At 37.4% G+C, this 16925-nt stretch overlaps 1 protein-coding gene across 3 annotated transcripts in view; it reads left to right on the top strand.

Moving 5' to 3' along the window:
* Positions 1-16925, top strand: part of Gria3 (glutamate ionotropic receptor AMPA type subunit 3) — a 287651-nt gene that overhangs the window by 199703 nt on the left and 71023 nt on the right. For all 3 annotated transcript variants that reach the window (XM_057760501.1, XM_057760500.1, XM_057760499.1), the window contains exons 6-10: positions 2025-2186; positions 5261-5428; positions 9279-9383; positions 10210-10317; positions 12088-12294. In XM_057760501.1, the coding sequence (XP_057616484.1) occupies positions 2025-2186; positions 5261-5428; positions 9279-9383; positions 10210-10317; positions 12088-12294 (750 nt within the window). The remainder of the gene's footprint in view (positions 1-2024; positions 2187-5260; positions 5429-9278; positions 9384-10209; positions 10318-12087; positions 12295-16925) is intronic.

Below are 16925 nucleotides of genomic sequence, written 5' to 3'. Positions count from 1 at the left end.
TTTTATCTCAAAAGGAAAAAAGGAGGTTGGAAAGAAGACATGCACATGTGGGCACATCTACTTGCATGTACACATGACCACACCCACATGAACACATACTCATACCACAAATACAAAATGCAAGGGATAAAAATAATTATAAAAACATGAAATTCTAGCTATTGGCATATGTATTAAATCTTTGGGGGTAAAGGATACCAATAGCTGCACTTAATATTTATTTTGTTTGAGATATATTCCAAAAATGAAATTGACTTGTGGGTAAGAGAATATAAGTAGTAAAATATGAATATTGACTAGAAGCATCACTGCATATTACTTTCAAAATTTCTATATATTTGAAATTTCCTACACAAAAAAATCTTAGAAGTGAGGTTGGGCTAGAAGATTGCTCAAATAGAAAAAGTTCTACATAAGGATATAAATTCATGTCCCTAAAACTCAAGTACAAAAGGTGAGCATGGTGGTTCATGCATGTTATCCAAGTTGGGAGCAGGGAAACTAAAAAAGAGAGGAGAATTGGCAGCCAACCCAGCTAATCAATGATCTCCAGGTTTAGGGAGGAAAACAGTGAACAGTAATTGAGGAATACAGTCACCGCTGACCACTGGTCTCCTCACATATGTGCACCCATATGTTACATGTACATTCATATGCTTAAACACGTAAACACATGCACACACACAAATCGGAAGGTAATCTGAACTTAAAATCTTTATTTTTCTAAAAGAATTTCATACTTGAGTACTGTATTTACATCATTTCTACCTTCTCCCTCTCCTTCCTTTTCTCATTCAACTACCTCTTAAAATCAATATATTCTCCAAATTTTGGTCTCTTGATTTTTATAAGCAGTGAAACTGCCATAAGCACATCCCAAAATTTTCCCAACTGAAAAATTAATACACTTTCTTTACTATTTTTCTTGTTTTCTTTTTTAATGCAAGAGCAATAAAGTACATTACCTCTAAATCTAAATTCTTGTAACAGCCACGTTGGAGGAAAACTCAGAATTAGCCAACTCCTGTATTTGAAATACGAAGGAAATTCCCAGCTGCTGGTACCTTTTGCCTTCTTACAGCCACAGAAGTCTGCTGCCTATAAAGACGTTTTTTCTTTCTTTTACCGAAAAGTGTTTTTTTTTTCATACACTATATTCTTCTTATGGTTTCCTCTTCCCCCAACTCCTCCGAGATTTCCTCCATCTTCCCTGCCATTGATATATATATAGAAAGCTAGTATCCATTCATTAATGTTTCTACCACACGAGCAACAAAGCACAGGAGACTCATCTCCAATAGAAGTAGCAGCAGTTCCTGGATAAGGTATCCCAGAAGACAGCAATACCCAATGGAGTTGGCAGTGCCCATGTGGAAAAGCTTAGGTGTGAACCCTGGGGAAAGTACTTTGAAGAACTTAGGTGACAAAGACACCAGATGGTAAGCAGAGCAAGCTAAGGAGCAAATGGTGGATGCTATACAGATGTCAAGACTCATTTATGGATTCATGTGAGACGCACCCTGGGGTTTATGTCATCATATTCAAGCAAGCTGTCAGCTTCACTCACTGGTATTTCTGTGAATCACAAATGTCTAAATATTCATCACAAGAATCTAAAACACTTTGCCATATTCAGCATGTTAAGGTGAAGAGTTTTTATAGCACTTCTTAACGGTCAAATGTCTTCAACATTCTCTAGTCACATAACATTAAATATAACTATGTAGAAAGACTGAAAATACAGGTAAATGAAACAAAATATTTGCTTGAAAGCAGAGCCTGTGTTGGTTTGTGTGGCACTTAAAGTCACAGACAGGAAAATGGAAGTGTGCACCATTTCTTCATTGTGCCTATAGCTTCAAAGATATGGTGTCTTATGAATTAGTTTCGCATTGAAGACCTTCCTTACTGCTAATAAGTAATCTGAGGAAAGGAATCCTTCCTTCTATCCTTAGTCTCCAACAGATAATGTAAGCAGAAACGTTTGTCTCTCACAGTCATGATCACTCTCACTATCTTTTCAGGGTTTTACTGACATTTTACTGGAAAAAGTCATGCATGGGGGAGCCAACATTACAGGTTTCCAGATTGTCAACAATGAAAACCCAATGGTTCAGCAGTTCATACAGCGCTGGGTGAGACTGGATGAAAGGGAATTTCCCGAAGCCAAGAATGCACCACTAAAGGTAATGCTCCGTGACACATAGACCATGAAGGTCAGCTTTCCAAGGCTTTTCAATATGGACTTTATATACTTAGAACCATCCTGCGATCAACTGGTCTTCCTTCAGAAGTATTCAAAGATGCTTAAAAAGACAGTAGCACCTGATTCTATTGTATAGCACCACCCCAACTTTAATATATATATATATATATATATATATATATATATAATAAGATCTTGTAAAAATCTGGTGTTGGAAAATAAATTAACTTTAATTTTTGAATGGAATTTCATTTCTAATATTCTCATAGAAATTTACACTATTGCAAGAACCTGGATCAGGCAAAGGGTGAAGGCAGTGCAAATAGGTAAAGAAGATTGATAGCCTGAAACAGAAAATTGGATTTTACATTATTTATGTGATTGCTCCATGATAATAAGTTCCATGAATCTCAGAACACCCAAGTGAATTAGTCTCTAATATAGAATATGTATTACCTATATGTGTGGAAATAGTGAACAGAAATAGTTGCCTGTCTACAAAAGTATCTTTTAAAATACTTAGATTACCTAAGCTGCTTGTTTTCCTGAAAATCTAGATAAGAATATTAATAGTAGAAAGTTATAGTTAGAGTGCATATTTTCCTATGTTTCCCTATGGTTAACGATTTTATTATTTACTCACATGTTTAAAACAGATTAATTATGGGAAATTATTCCTGTACACAAAGGGTCTTTCTAATAGACAGACAGACAGATAGGCAGACAGACAGATACTTTAATTAGTGTTCTGAGGGAATGAGTGTATACCAATTCAAGTATGAAATTAACTTTTAGTTTTTCTTTGCTGCTATAGTGAATATGTGTACTATGTCCACAATGTAATATGAGGAATCAAGTACTGTCAAAGTCTTCACTTTATAGAGGGAAACTGAGGAAGTTCGCCTTTCTCATATTTTCAAGTTCTTCTCCCCAACAATAATAGCGCAGAGAAGAACAGTAGAGGACATAGATGAAAGAAGCGATGCACTCCGTACTACTATAAATGGGTCACATCAGAACCTAATACAAGTAAAAATTTTAAACAACTGAAATTCTCTAGAAAATTCATGAGCTAAACATAATTATACAATTCAATAAAGTCACTTACTTGTTGGAAGCTAACTGTGTGGTTGTAGTACAGACTATATGTGCCAGAATTTTCCAGGGCAGTTCCATTTTAAACCATTCTGCCCTTTGGTCAGACCAGATGTCCTAATTTGGCCCAGGGAATATGGTCACATTCCCAATGAGGAATGTTTTATAATCAAATCTTTTTTAATGTACTAAACTGGTATGATTCCTCCTGCTTTATTTAGGTGAGCTTATTAAAGCTTATATTTCCATGAAACTGCCTAACCACGCTGTTTTGTGATGTTTTGATTTAGCAGCTATAGAAGACAAGGACACATTTATTCATTATTTTAAGGGTTCTCAACAATTTTCAAAACACAGTGTTAGATGTAAGAAAATGAACAAGGATAAGAGATAGAAAGAGAGATACAGCAGAGTAGATTATTTCTGCTCTGAAGATATATAACTTATAGAAAAGATAATGAGAACCATCTCAGGTACCCATTAATAACGAGTGTGTATAATGCAAAGTGCTAGTGTTTACTACAAAGAAATGCTTAGTCTTATAAAGAAAATCCTAGAAATGGTTTAAGAAAGTATTGAGCCTTGTACTGAATCTATTGAAGAGCCCCCTTTAATATTTGATGAAGAATATATAGAGTTGGGGAAAATCGTTGAGAAATTAAAATCCAGATGCTATTTAATCTATATTTTATAAACATTTCATTTTATGGTTTATTTTAGATAAAGAGGGCAATATTATGCATGGGTAAATAGAAACAGTAAAGCACAAACTTAAACAGTTCTTTTAGCATAGCTTTAGAATAACTGCATTAAGATTGGTGACAATTTATGCCGTTGGCTGGAAAAAAATTATCATGATTGGCTTTAGGTAGTGCTAGGATGGGCAAACACAAAGATTTTTCTTCATGAAAGAAAATATGTTCCTATTGTAGTCATATTTGATGACTTGCTCCTGAAAGAAACGTAACATGAGAAAAGTAAATTGATAGTTGTAGAGACAACAATGTATTCGCTCCCAATTGTATTTGGACAGACTTTTATATAGTAAGAAGTCCCTATTGGACATTTTGTTACATTTTAAAAAGTCAATAAGATTCCATACTCTACAAATATTCATCACCCTTGCAGAACAGAGGCCAGCTTATTTTAATCATGTTTTTGTTGATTCATTTAGTAGAAAGACAGCCACCACTTCAAACTACAGATAATCAAATCCCTTGTGTTAAGTGACTAGCTTCATCCCTAGTAGAACATATCACTGTGCACAAGGAACAGAAAGTAAGTATTCTTGCCAGAAAGAGGTAGCATCATGAAGCATTGCCTACAAATTGTTGATGCTATCAGATTTAAAACTCAATAACAATTGTAATTTTCTACAATTGAAAAGCATCTTTGGTTTTTGCTACCCCCTGGGAAACAAAAACTGATTTATTGCTGGCCAGAGGTCCTACCTTGCTGCAAACATGGTCCAGACAGAAATGATTAATGTTTCCTTCCAAATTAATTTCAAGCTGTCTAACTTAGCTATTTCCATTTTCCCCCTAAGTAAACAACAGATCTGAATTTTCTATTACAAACTGCAATAACTCAGCCTTGCTTTAGGATATGCTGTTTCCACTCTAATCTATACATGCCATCCCTTAACATCACATGCATTTCTTCCTTATAAAGAACCCAGCCTTTTATAGTCGCTCACTCAATATGAAGCAGTATTGAGAACGAGAAAGAGATTTCTGTGAGCCATTTGATCTTAATAATCCCAACATGTGCACACATGAGGTAAGAAGCATCATTGTCAAATACATCAAAGCCAGGCTTGCCCAGAGAGAATTTCCAACTCAAATAATTAGGAGATCTTTGTAGAGAAAATGATCGAGGTGGATAAAAATCATAAGAAACAAGGCAAGATTGGAGGGTGTCATTTATTATGGTATCTTGTTTTTCATGTGTCTGTTTTAGTATACATCTGCATTGACACACGATGCAATACTGGTCATAGCCGAAGCCTTCCGATACCTGAGGAGGCAGCGAGTAGATGTATCCCGCAGAGGCAGTGCTGGAGACTGCTTAGCGAACCCTGCTGTGCCCTGGAGTCAAGGAATTGATATTGAGAGAGCTCTGAAAATGGTAAAGACAATTGTTTGTTGGAGTGGATGGGTCTTATAAAGACACACACACACACACACATACACACACACAAATGAGACCTCAGTCCCGAAAGAGAGTGTACTAAAAGGAACAGCATCTCATGCTGTACAAAAAAAAAGATAATTGTGGATGGTCACTACAATCTAGAATCCCACCGAAAATTCTACAAGGAAGTTTGGAAAAATAGAGCAAATTTAGGGTCAATAAATTTTTGGTTTTATGCTACACTGCAAATGGTAAATGAAACTTGGTACCCTCTAAAATTATAGATTAAATGCATAAGTAGGTTCAAAATAGCATATCTTCTACAAATGTCACATTTGTAGGGAGACTCTCTCTTAGGGAGTATAAGATATTCCTAACTTCAAGATAAGCATTACAAAGGACAGCGGCATCCTTAGACTCATCAGACAAATTATGAGCTGGATGGACTGTGGAACTGAGCCAGTGTGATAGTATTTCTGTTGTCAAAAAGAACACTTGTACTATTCTGCATGGTAGAATGCAGGAACATGAATCATTTCTAGGCCTACTTAAGAGGCTTTTGCCCAGTGCCGCAAAGAAAAAGCCTAAAGAAAAGTACAAGGAATCAATGGATAGACCATCAAATAGGTCACTTGTTTTTAGCCTTTACTGGGTAGGAGATCATTTAAGGCTTCAAGCAGTGTCCTTTGAACAGATTCCATTATTTACACTAGGAGCAACATCACCCATTCATTGCAGCTTTCCAAGCAAGAGCTCTTTCCTGAATATTTTACTTTATGCCTGCCACATGTGCCTGCATGCATTAAAATGAGCCTTCAAGAGTACAAGAATCTCTTCTTTCCAACTAATTATCTTGATGTTTGGGACATCCAAATGAACAAAGAGATAGGCCATCGTAAGATAATTCGGTGCACAACCCAGCAGTGAAGAATTGGGAACAGCCTCATAACGTACATCGTTTTGTGTAGTTGGCTCGCTTACTGCTGCCTTAAATTTGCCAAGTTGGACACATTCAATCAAAAGAGGTTAGTAGCCCCTGTGTCTTTCTCCAAGAAAGAGATATGAGTCATTCTCCTATCATACAGACTCTTATGTCGTTATGTCAATTCCCTAACAAATGCCCTAAGTGTCGTTTTATGGAAGTAGCACCGCACGATTTTGAAGAGCAGTTAATTAAATTCAACCTTACTAGCAGTTACAAGATTTGTATTGTCAGGTGGAACATAATGATGAGTGAAATATAAAACTGCCTCAGAGTGAATCAAATGGAGTTTTCATCAACAAAGCCTCATGGGGTAGGAGCCAGCATTTCTAGCTGATTGGCCATTCATAACATAAAGCACCACCTTCCCCAAAAAGAAAGTGGCCACCAGAATAGAAAATAAAAAACTTGGCTACAAAATAATTAGGCCAACTATCCTGTCACACAGAAAAGTTTCTGGATTGTGTAACTCACTGGTCAGTTCAAGCGATAAGACAAAAAAAGCCACCTGCCTTTTCAGGCCTTAACAGTCACTCACCTGATCACAGGGATCCCTCAGCTCTTTTTACAAAGCAACGTGTTTCTACTGCTCAAAAAATTCTGGAAAGCAATGGCCTTTTCCAAAAGAATATGGGCCCTTAGTAATACTGTATTATTCAGACTTAAAATAGATTGATCTAAAAATACTAAATGCATTACTACATTTTTTAAAGAATCCCCTTTTTCTTGAGTTCATTAAAAGTGAGATTATTTGATGTTCAAACATCTTTTCTATGACTAACACATAGTCTCTCCGTAAACCATTTTTCCTCTAAAGAAATCTAGAAACAAAATCCCTATTTTTAGATAGAAGCATGTTTGGGGCATGTTGAAATGAATATATAACCATGCCATTCATTCTACATTTAGCAAGCCCCTATGTATCAGGTTCTATATTAGCATGCACATATAAGATAAGCTAAGGAGATCTCGTATTTGAATTGCATTGCATTCAGTGTCGAAAACATAGAAAATGGATATCTCTTATCTTCAGATGCTCCCAATCTAGCATGGGAATCAGAAAGATATGGATGGTTAAAATTATGGGTAAATCACATGCAAGGGATTCTAGATGAGATGGTAGGAATCTGTCACTGTCATTTGATACCAGGCCACATCCCTAAAAATAGACTTCACTTAGAGTGGTAGTCCAATTCGATTCCTGTTCACCAAAGTCTTATATCATGGTTCTAGCGTCTCTAGGATACCTAGTGACTGTCCAGTCCATAAGTGAAGTTCAGATAAGCTGGGTCTTTTGCAATGTGTAATTCTTAATGAGACTTGAAGACTTGAGTGTGTAAAGCAATGAAGAATTTCTTAATAAGTCCTATGCAATTGTCTCTGCTCTGTCTGACATCACAATATGCACCAGTTCCATCCTACTAGATAAGTCATTTGTGCATCAACTAAGGTCCATTTCTTTACCTAGAACTGTCTTTCACGTGGTCTGCAAGCTTAGTGCTCAGGTTTCTTTGGTTCAATGGACAAGCTGCCAAGTACCATAGTCTCTTAGTACCTACTGGTACCAAGAAATCCCCTTCTTTTAAGCCATGTTATCAATTTTCTCCTTGGCAGTAGAACCCCGTTACTGTTCCTGACTTGTTTGCCAGCTCCTATTTTCTAGAAATGAAGGAAAGGGTATTTTACCAGTTTATCTCAAGAAAACAAAAGAGTTTCTTTTTCTTTGAAGTCTCTGACCCTTACTTAGAAAGTAAATAATCCAGATAGATTGACAGACAGACAGACTGTCTTTATTTGATATTTCTGAACTATAGAGCAGATCAGGAAATTTGTCAGTAGATGTGGCCTATTATATTCATAAGACTGGACCCAGAACCTAAAACCACTATAGCATATGTGGACTCTGAATTTGGCATCTCAATTCAGGAATGCAGCTTTAGGGCTTCTTTCTTGTTATCTAGCATTCTACATTCCTGATCCCTTAAAGCCGACAAATTTTATCAGTCCTTGAATTATCTCTCCATGGCATCCATGCTCTCTGCTACCTTGGCATATAGTTTAAATAAGGGGAAAGGGCTGCCTTTCTCACTGTTGAAGTCCATAAATGGGCAACCCTCTTGAAAAATAGCTAAATCCATTTTGGTTAGCAATTAATACAGCTTGGAGTTGGCAAGAAGACTCCATGGGTTCAGGCGTTTGGTGCACAAACCTGATGACCTGAGTTCAATCCCAAGATCCCATTGGAAAAGGAAAGAATCAACTCCTAAAAATGTCCTCTGACCTACACACACACTGTAAAACATGAGTGCCTGCGTTCATACATTCAAATCATACACAGAGAATAATTCATAAATGAAATTAAATGTCAATATATCTAGACCACACTGTGATATTTACTACATGCCCGACATTACTTAGATCTCATTTAATCATCTAAATAGTTCTGAAAGATAGGTACTTCTGGGATTTCCCATTTTACAGAACAAGACCACTGAATTATTTTCAAATATTGGAAATATGTATACACAATAATGGTCCCCAAAAAATTAAAATGCAGAATGCAATAAAGTATTCAGCCTAAAGTATACTCTTAAGAAGGGAATACTAGAAAAGTCTTTGAAACAGTGGTTATAGATATCTCGTTGCATTAGACAGGTAACCACTTCTTATGCCTTCTCAAAGCATCATAACTTAGAGGCAGAGAAAAACATACTGCTCAGAAAATAAAGCTCCGTGAAAACTTGATCTGCCACATGGAATTCAATGACCTAAGATGAAAATCCTCAAAGATTTCATCCTAGAACCCTAACGGCAACAATGAAAAAGATAGTGTCACTCTTTGCCTCTTTCCTTTATTATCAGGTGCAAGTCCAAGGAATGACTGGAAACATCCAATTTGATACTTACGGACGTAGGACAAATTATACCATTGATGTGTATGAAATGAAAGTCTCAGGCTCTCGAAAAGTAAGTGGCCAAAAGAGACAATAAGAGAAATGTCTCTCCAAAGGTGAGAACCTTCTCACACAAGAAGATATAGTGGAAATACACAAAGAAAATTCCCACTTGGTGTTTTTGTCTTTCCATTTGCCTTTCCATCTGCCGAGGAGCAAAGATAAGATACATAGAGTTTTGGAAGCAGAATGACCCAACAATGTTTTTTAAAGGAGGATGACCTTCTGAGACTAGTCGCATAAAACTTAACAGTTTTCGGAACAAAGGGAAGGAATCACCAACTTTATAGCAGAATCTTCCCAAGTACATATGCTTCTTAGCAAATAAAAATGAAAAATGGGTCTCTTTCCATTTTGCCAATCCACCACCAAAATTCTTGGGACAAAATTCCTTTCTCCATAGCTGAATTGTATATGGCCAGTTGGCTTCTACTTTATTAACAGTTGAGTTAGACATAAAGAGGATTTCCTAGTGCTATGATAAACTTTTAGACTATAAACTAACTTGTGTTACATCTACAGGCGACTAACTGGCTTTCTACTCCTATATAGCAGTATTCTGCAGTTCCAAACATTTTTCTGCTATAGAAATTTAATGGCAAAAAAAACTGATTGCACAGTGGGTTAAAGGATTTTGCAGGATGTCAGTAAGAATGAGGTGAGGAAAGGAATCCTCAACATAAAGGAACAATAAGCACTCCTCTGTGTATATCCTTTTTGTCCTGAGGGCGGGAACAGATAGAAACAGAGTATCAGTCCTTGTAAATATCAAACTCCTTGAAGTTCACTTAGTATTTCTTGAGAGAAAAATAGTCATCTGGGTCAAATGTTCTTTCTAGGCTGGTTACTGGAATGAGTATGAAAGGTTTGTGCCCTTCTCGGATCAGCAAATCAGCAATGATAGTGCATCCTCAGAGAACCGGACAATTGTCGTGACTACCATTCTGGTAAGTGTGGACATACAAGAAGTAAACTTTCTTAACACCATCCTAAACGTATTATTCAGTTCTAAATACTCTGAACAGGTCTAAACATATTATTCAGTCAGTGTTGTGTTCATGCATGCAACAGCTACAACATGACAGCTGTTCCGGAGCCCTCAAACCCCTCTCCAAGATGAACAAAATGTTGCAATACACAATGGAATTTTACTCATCCATAAAGAAATATTAAATTGTAGAATTTCCGGTAAAGTTTGCAGAACAGGAAAATCTTATGGGTATTAGTATGATCGAGGCTCAGAAAACCAGATACTACATGCTCTCTCTCATATGCAGAAGTTATTTTCCAACTGTTAAGTATGGGTATTTAAATGGGAGTAAGCATGAGTAAAGGCCAAGAAAGTAGATGGTGGGTCCATGAGAGCAGAAAGATGTTAATGGACAGGTGTAAGGGAAACTGAGCACATGTAATATCAACACAGAAGGGAAAATACTACAGCCAAAAGGGCACAGAGGGAATGAAAGTAGGTGTAGAGGCAAAAAAAAAAAAGAGGTGGAGAATTGGCCACAACTAAGTACGTATTTATGTTCCATCAGAAAATTGAGAGGAAGGAAGGGAGAGAGAAATGGTGGGATGACTCAGTGGGTAAAGTTGCTTGCCACGAATCCTGATGACCTGAGACTGATGTCAAGAACCTATAAGGTGAAGGAGAGAACCAACTCCGGCAAGTTGTCCCTCTGACCTCTATGCAAATATCATGATATGTGCTCTCTTGCCGTATACACAAAGAATGACAGAGAGAAAAGGAGAGAATAGATGGATGGATGGATGAATGAGAAACGACAGAGAGAAAAGATAGAATAGATGGATGAATGAATGAATGAGTAACACTTTTTCAGTGTCCTCTTCCAATTTTCCCCCAAAAGAATGGTGCTTCATCCAGACATAAAATCTAAGTCTTCAATGTAGAGAGTTGTCATTGTGTGAAAGAAAATCAGTTAGAATTCTAATATGGGCCCTAACTCTCCTATGTGTATCTGTGCAAGTTACATTTTTATCTAATCCTCAGGATCTTATCTTTGCTATTTGTAGGATGAAAATAAATAATAATCATCTCCTACCTACGTCTTAGACCCACTTCAAGGCACAATTAGCCACACATTCTACAAAATTCAACACACTACAGACATTTGAGGGAGTAGTGTCAGTTTTAAAATAGTTTTCCTAAAGCTACTTTTAAGTGAAGTACATAACTCAGTTTAAAAGAAGTATGATATTTAAGGAGTATGTATCAATTACTCTCCTTCACCTTATCCTAAGAACTGTATATAGCCCTGCAGATGGAAAAAAAAGTCTGAACCAAACACTTCAGCTTCACAAGAATCAGTGTTTCTCTATGGCCAGCCAGAGTTGGCTGTACCTTCTCCCTAATGCATCCTTAGAAATGGAAGGCAGTTAGCTTGTCTCTATGTACTGAAGGAGATAGCACTTCCAATTCAACTAAATCAAAAGACTTTGCTGCTGAAAACTAGTCCTACTTTCAAACTTTAGAAAAAAGACTTAAGTGCTTCCCTACTTCATTAAATTATCTGTTAAGGACTCCAAGGAATACATGGTTCCATGAATAGCTGAATAAGTCAAAAATTTAAAAAATCATATCCATACACTAAGCCTCAATAGCAACAGAGGGGAAAAATGTATTCCTCTTACAATTACTATCTCTTAGGGAAAAAATGGATAGGAGTAATCTTTTGTTCTTTTTTCTGGTCCCAAAGGAATCACCATACGTAATGTATAAAAAGAATCATGAGCAACTAGAAGGAAATGAGCGCTATGAAGGCTATTGTGTTGATTTAGCCTATGAAATAGCCAAACATGTAAGGATCAAATACAAATTATCCATTGTCGGTGATGGAAAATATGGCGCACGGGATCCAGAGACTAAAATATGGAATGGCATGGTTGGGGAACTTGTCTACGGAGTAAGTATTTTTGGTTCCACTGTTGCTTATTTCTATGCTTTTCACTTAACAAGAAAATGAGCAATTTAATGCTCACGCTTAAGATTTATCAGATTTCAGAATTTATGAATCTGTAAAACCAAGTAGTTTTTCATGAAAGGTAGACTATTGATACCATCCTTTGAGTGACAGGGCTATTTTATGAAAAGGAAAATAGAATTGAGGGAAATTACTCAGCCACCAAATAGAATTAAGTGAAATTCAGCACAGCCTGCCCTCTACTAAGAGTCTATTCCTTCTGTATTTCACCGATTCAGGTGTCAGAAGCACACACCTTTGTAGTTGCCTTAGTAGTGTCGCCATCTTTCCTCATCTTTTCTGGTTCATGTCTAATGAAGCAGAATGCACTATGAATTCTACGAAGTCTCTCAAATCTAACTGCACTCTTCATGCCAACCAACAACATTACCACCTTAATTAAGATTTTTACCATTTGTTTATCATTTAGCCGTACCCCTACATCTTGTTTCACACTAGCAAATCAGATCTACATTGCTGCAACTTCCCATTTTGAAAACCAGGATAAAACTTTAAGAAGGCTACAGTGGTATTTTCACAGCTCCTTGGTGACTTAGTTCTAAATGGTTTTGCTCTCAGGAAGCATCAGATCTTAGGAAAACCAATGAGGCATGTGAGGATAAGTACAACTGACCAGCAGAATTACCTATTGGGTAAACCAGTCTCTAATAAACTAACCAAAGTGCAGATCAGGACAGGAAATATTTGGTTCTAATAAACAAGAATCACTTGCAATGATTAGTATCCATCCAGGCAACAGATACTGAGAAGACAAATGAATTGGGGTGGGGGATTGCTGAGAAGTCATAGCTGGTAAGAAGTAAACATCCATGTATCTATTGGACTGAAGATCAGGAAAATGATTCCAGACGTAGCCAGCACAAAATAGGGTGTTGCTCTTCAATCAGAAGAGACTACTGGGGTCACTCAATGTGGTTTTTAGAATAGGCCTTTGGAAACCAGCATAAAGGAAGAAGCTTATTTCTAAAAATAAGGACACAGAATGGGAACTAAGGCTTAAAATGAGGCTGGGCCCCAGGTATCAAAACTGGGACACTCTCCTCTTGCCAGACAAACAGTACAGTAACTTGAACCCCCACCTCCATCTGTGGAGCTGGAGCCAGTCACCACCTGTCTTAGGTCAAGGTTGGCCCTGGGAACTGGGGCAGGACTGAGTTACAGATGAAACACAAGTCAGTCCAGAGATGAGAAAGAGGTTTTCTACTTCCAGAAAGGGGCAGACAACCCAATTGATTTCTGAGAACCTTGAGTCTCTCTCAGTCTCTCTCAACCATTATGACATAGTACTAGTCTCTCCCTTTCTAAGTGACAGTGTTTTTTTTTTTTTTTGCTTGTCTCTTATTTCTACAATGCTCCAAAGGTATTGGCATGCCCACAATTCTCTCTGCACTTAATATATCATCTTACATGTAGGAAAGTCTCACTTTTTGTTCTAATGAATCAAGATTCATATACAATAATGGTTGACAAAGGTTCATTAATCTGAGCTCATGGTGGGAAAAATAAGGTAATATTTGTGTTATTCTTAGCCAACATTTATAGAGTATTCACTGCCTGCTACCTACTGTGCTAAGTACTTTACAAACATTATGTACCTTAATCCTCACAACATGCATTTGAAGAAGTTCCATTAGTAACCTCATTCTACATGTGAGAATATTTAAGCTAAGAATTAAAGTCACATTCCAGAAACCAAATAACCTGCAGGACCTGTCTTAGTTTTTCAGGCTGCTATAAGAAAGCATATTAGACTTGTAAACAACAGATAGTGATTTTTCACCATTCTGGAGGCTGGGACATGGATAATCAAAGATTCCATTGTCTAGTAATGATGAACTTTCTGACTCATAAATGGTAGCTGCTCATAAATTGTAGCTGCTTGTTGCATCTTCACATTAGGGAAAGGGCAATGGGTCTCTGTAGCCTCTTATTCTAGATATCCTATTCAAGATAATCCTATTCATGAAGACTGTGCTTCATGGACTAACTACTTCCTAAGTACCTCATTTTTTAGTAACAGTACCTTATGGATTAGAATTTCAACATATGAAGAGGGACACCAACACTCTGAACATAGCAAGAGCACAGTGTTTTTAGTCAGTTCACTATACTATTCCATAGCTAAAGTGTTGTCTCAGATTCTTTATCATAAAAGGCATTTGATGCCTTAGCCATTATGGAGAGAAGTTATTGAGGCTTTATAGTAACATGACAAAAAAAAATTGGGGGGTGTCAATTTCTACTGCTCCAGTCATCTGATGTGATGTAGTCCATACGGCCACAAACCCATCAAAATTGAATGGTCAGAGCTCTGTAGTGTCTCCAAAGAAACATGGCATGGTCTGAAAATAGACCAGCACCCTCCTAGCATTCAGCAAGACATGATGCTGTAGGATAAGAGATTTCCTGACATTGTTCAGCTGAAGTGCAGTTCTCTCGTGGTGTTTTGCTTTTTCCCCTGGGATGTCCTCTCTGCTGCATGGTTTAATCTCTACACATCCCTTTTTCTTCCCACTTCATCTATTTGTAAGTGAGGGAATTCGAGAAGTGCAGAGTTCTTGGTTTAGAAATTCAGACCTCATCTCCTCAATTTTGAAAAGGTGAGATTTCTGGAACAGCCTTTCTCTCATTCCCCTGCTGCTCTGCCAGAGAGGGCTCTTAAAGGAACATCCTCTCCCCTCTCCTGACCCAGAAGAAGTCTCTGATGTTTTCTGAGCTGAATAATACAAAGTGATTCTGGAGAACTGACAGCAAACCAATCCACTGAAGTGGACTGTCAAACTCCACTTTCCTCTAAGACCTAGGAATATAGAAACTAGGCTTTCCTGTCATGCGTGGAGGAAAAGCTTGCTGTCAGATAAATCATAAGCTAAATGTGTCCTCTTCTTCATGTTGAAGTTTTAATCTTTTGGCATTAGAAAGTTTTCAATGTCTCTGTTCATGATAGAAATAGATAAAAATAAATGAAAACACAGGCTTGCATTTCTGGAAGACCTGACCTCTTGTGGTTTGCAAGTTGCTTCAGAAGAAAGGAGGGTGTGTATGTGCCGGGAGGGGGCTCTGATGATTTCCCAGAGTGCTTAATGGACAAAAAGAAGAACAGGGAATGACTGCTTGCATTTAGCAGGAAAACTACCCAGATAAACACTGCCTTGTCTTCCCAGTGTTGCCTCTTAGGCCTTTTGGATGTAGTATGGATCAGAGCAGGTAAATGGTGAAGGAAGGCAGAGCTGGAGAAGGCTTTGTCAGAGATATTTCTGTATCTTCCACGAAGTCCCAAGAAAAAGTCAAAAGGAATTAAATTTGTTAAAGAATAAAGAAGTCAATTAGTCTCTTTTCAGATGATTCCTGAATGTTTTCTTTTTCCTCTAAAGAAATTCAAATCAAAGTTGATGTCGGGGCACCTTGTATCTCTAAGAAGGTTATTTTTGAAACAAACGTCAGCAGCATACAATGTGTCCCGTTACATAAGCTTTTCAGTACATCGTGGTCTTGAAACTGTCCACCTGGTTTTAGCAATTTTGATTTTTGAGCTGGATTTCTGTAACACTGCCACATAATAATCATCCCAGCTCAAATGGCTCACACACCACCAGTTTTTACTGCTCCCAAGTAGCAAATGTTTTAAGAGGGCATTATCCAAGAAGATTTTGTGGCTATCAGGATTCTTAAATATTTCTTAGCCAAACATCTAATTCATTTTTACAGATGACTAGGAGATCCACCAGGGACTAAACATTATTATTGACCATTGAGTAAATCAAGAAATTGAAGCTTCATGGAGGACAAGAGTGACAGGAATTTCTCAGGGAGAATGGGTAGTAGCAAACTTTGACAATATCACAAAAGTCACAGTTTGACAACTCGAATGCCAGTCTGCCTGGCCGAGAGCTCTGTCTGCTGGTTTACATTGGATCAGTTCACTAAACTTGTCAGCTTCCGGGTATCTTGATGTTAATTCAGTCAGATATGCCATTTCTTCTTGGCTTTGGGGTATAGGGCTTGAATTCTAGCTGGATTATGTGCTATGCCATCCAAGATACTCATCGCATTTCTATGTGCCCTCTAGGACAATGCAATACAAATATCTAGTTACCTCTTGAAATATTTAAAAATACAATGTAAATAGCTGGGAATCTCTGTCCTCAGAGAAGACATAGGACCTAACAAGTTTTTTTTTTTTTTAAAAAAAAGGCAAGAAATGGGCTAGAGCAAAATTGGAGCCCCAGTTATGAAGAGGACACCTCCCAGTGGGCCACTGCCACATTCCTAGAACTAAGAATAAAGAGTACGTGGGATTGCTTTTAAGAAAGGCCAGGAAAGATATTATTCAGATTCGTTCATCTGACTTAGAAGATAGCAGAAAGCTCAGAAGTGGAGATGGGATTGGCATATGTTGATTGCAGATCACAGTCCTCGGCTGTCCCAGACCGCTTCACACTCCCAGGAGAAATGGAAACTCAACAGATAACTATTTACACCGACATTTCTTTGCCTATAAGAAATTACCTTGGATTGTCAGTATCCTATAATAGATTTATTTTCCATTAACA

Source organism: Chionomys nivalis, chromosome X (genome assembly GCF_950005125.1).
Source record: "Chionomys nivalis chromosome X, mChiNiv1.1, whole genome shotgun sequence".
NCBI classification, from domain to species: Eukaryota; Metazoa; Chordata; class Mammalia; order Rodentia; family Cricetidae; genus Chionomys; species Chionomys nivalis.
The sequence above is the reverse complement of the archived record's forward strand: the minus strand, read 5'-3'. Positions and strand labels throughout refer to the sequence as shown.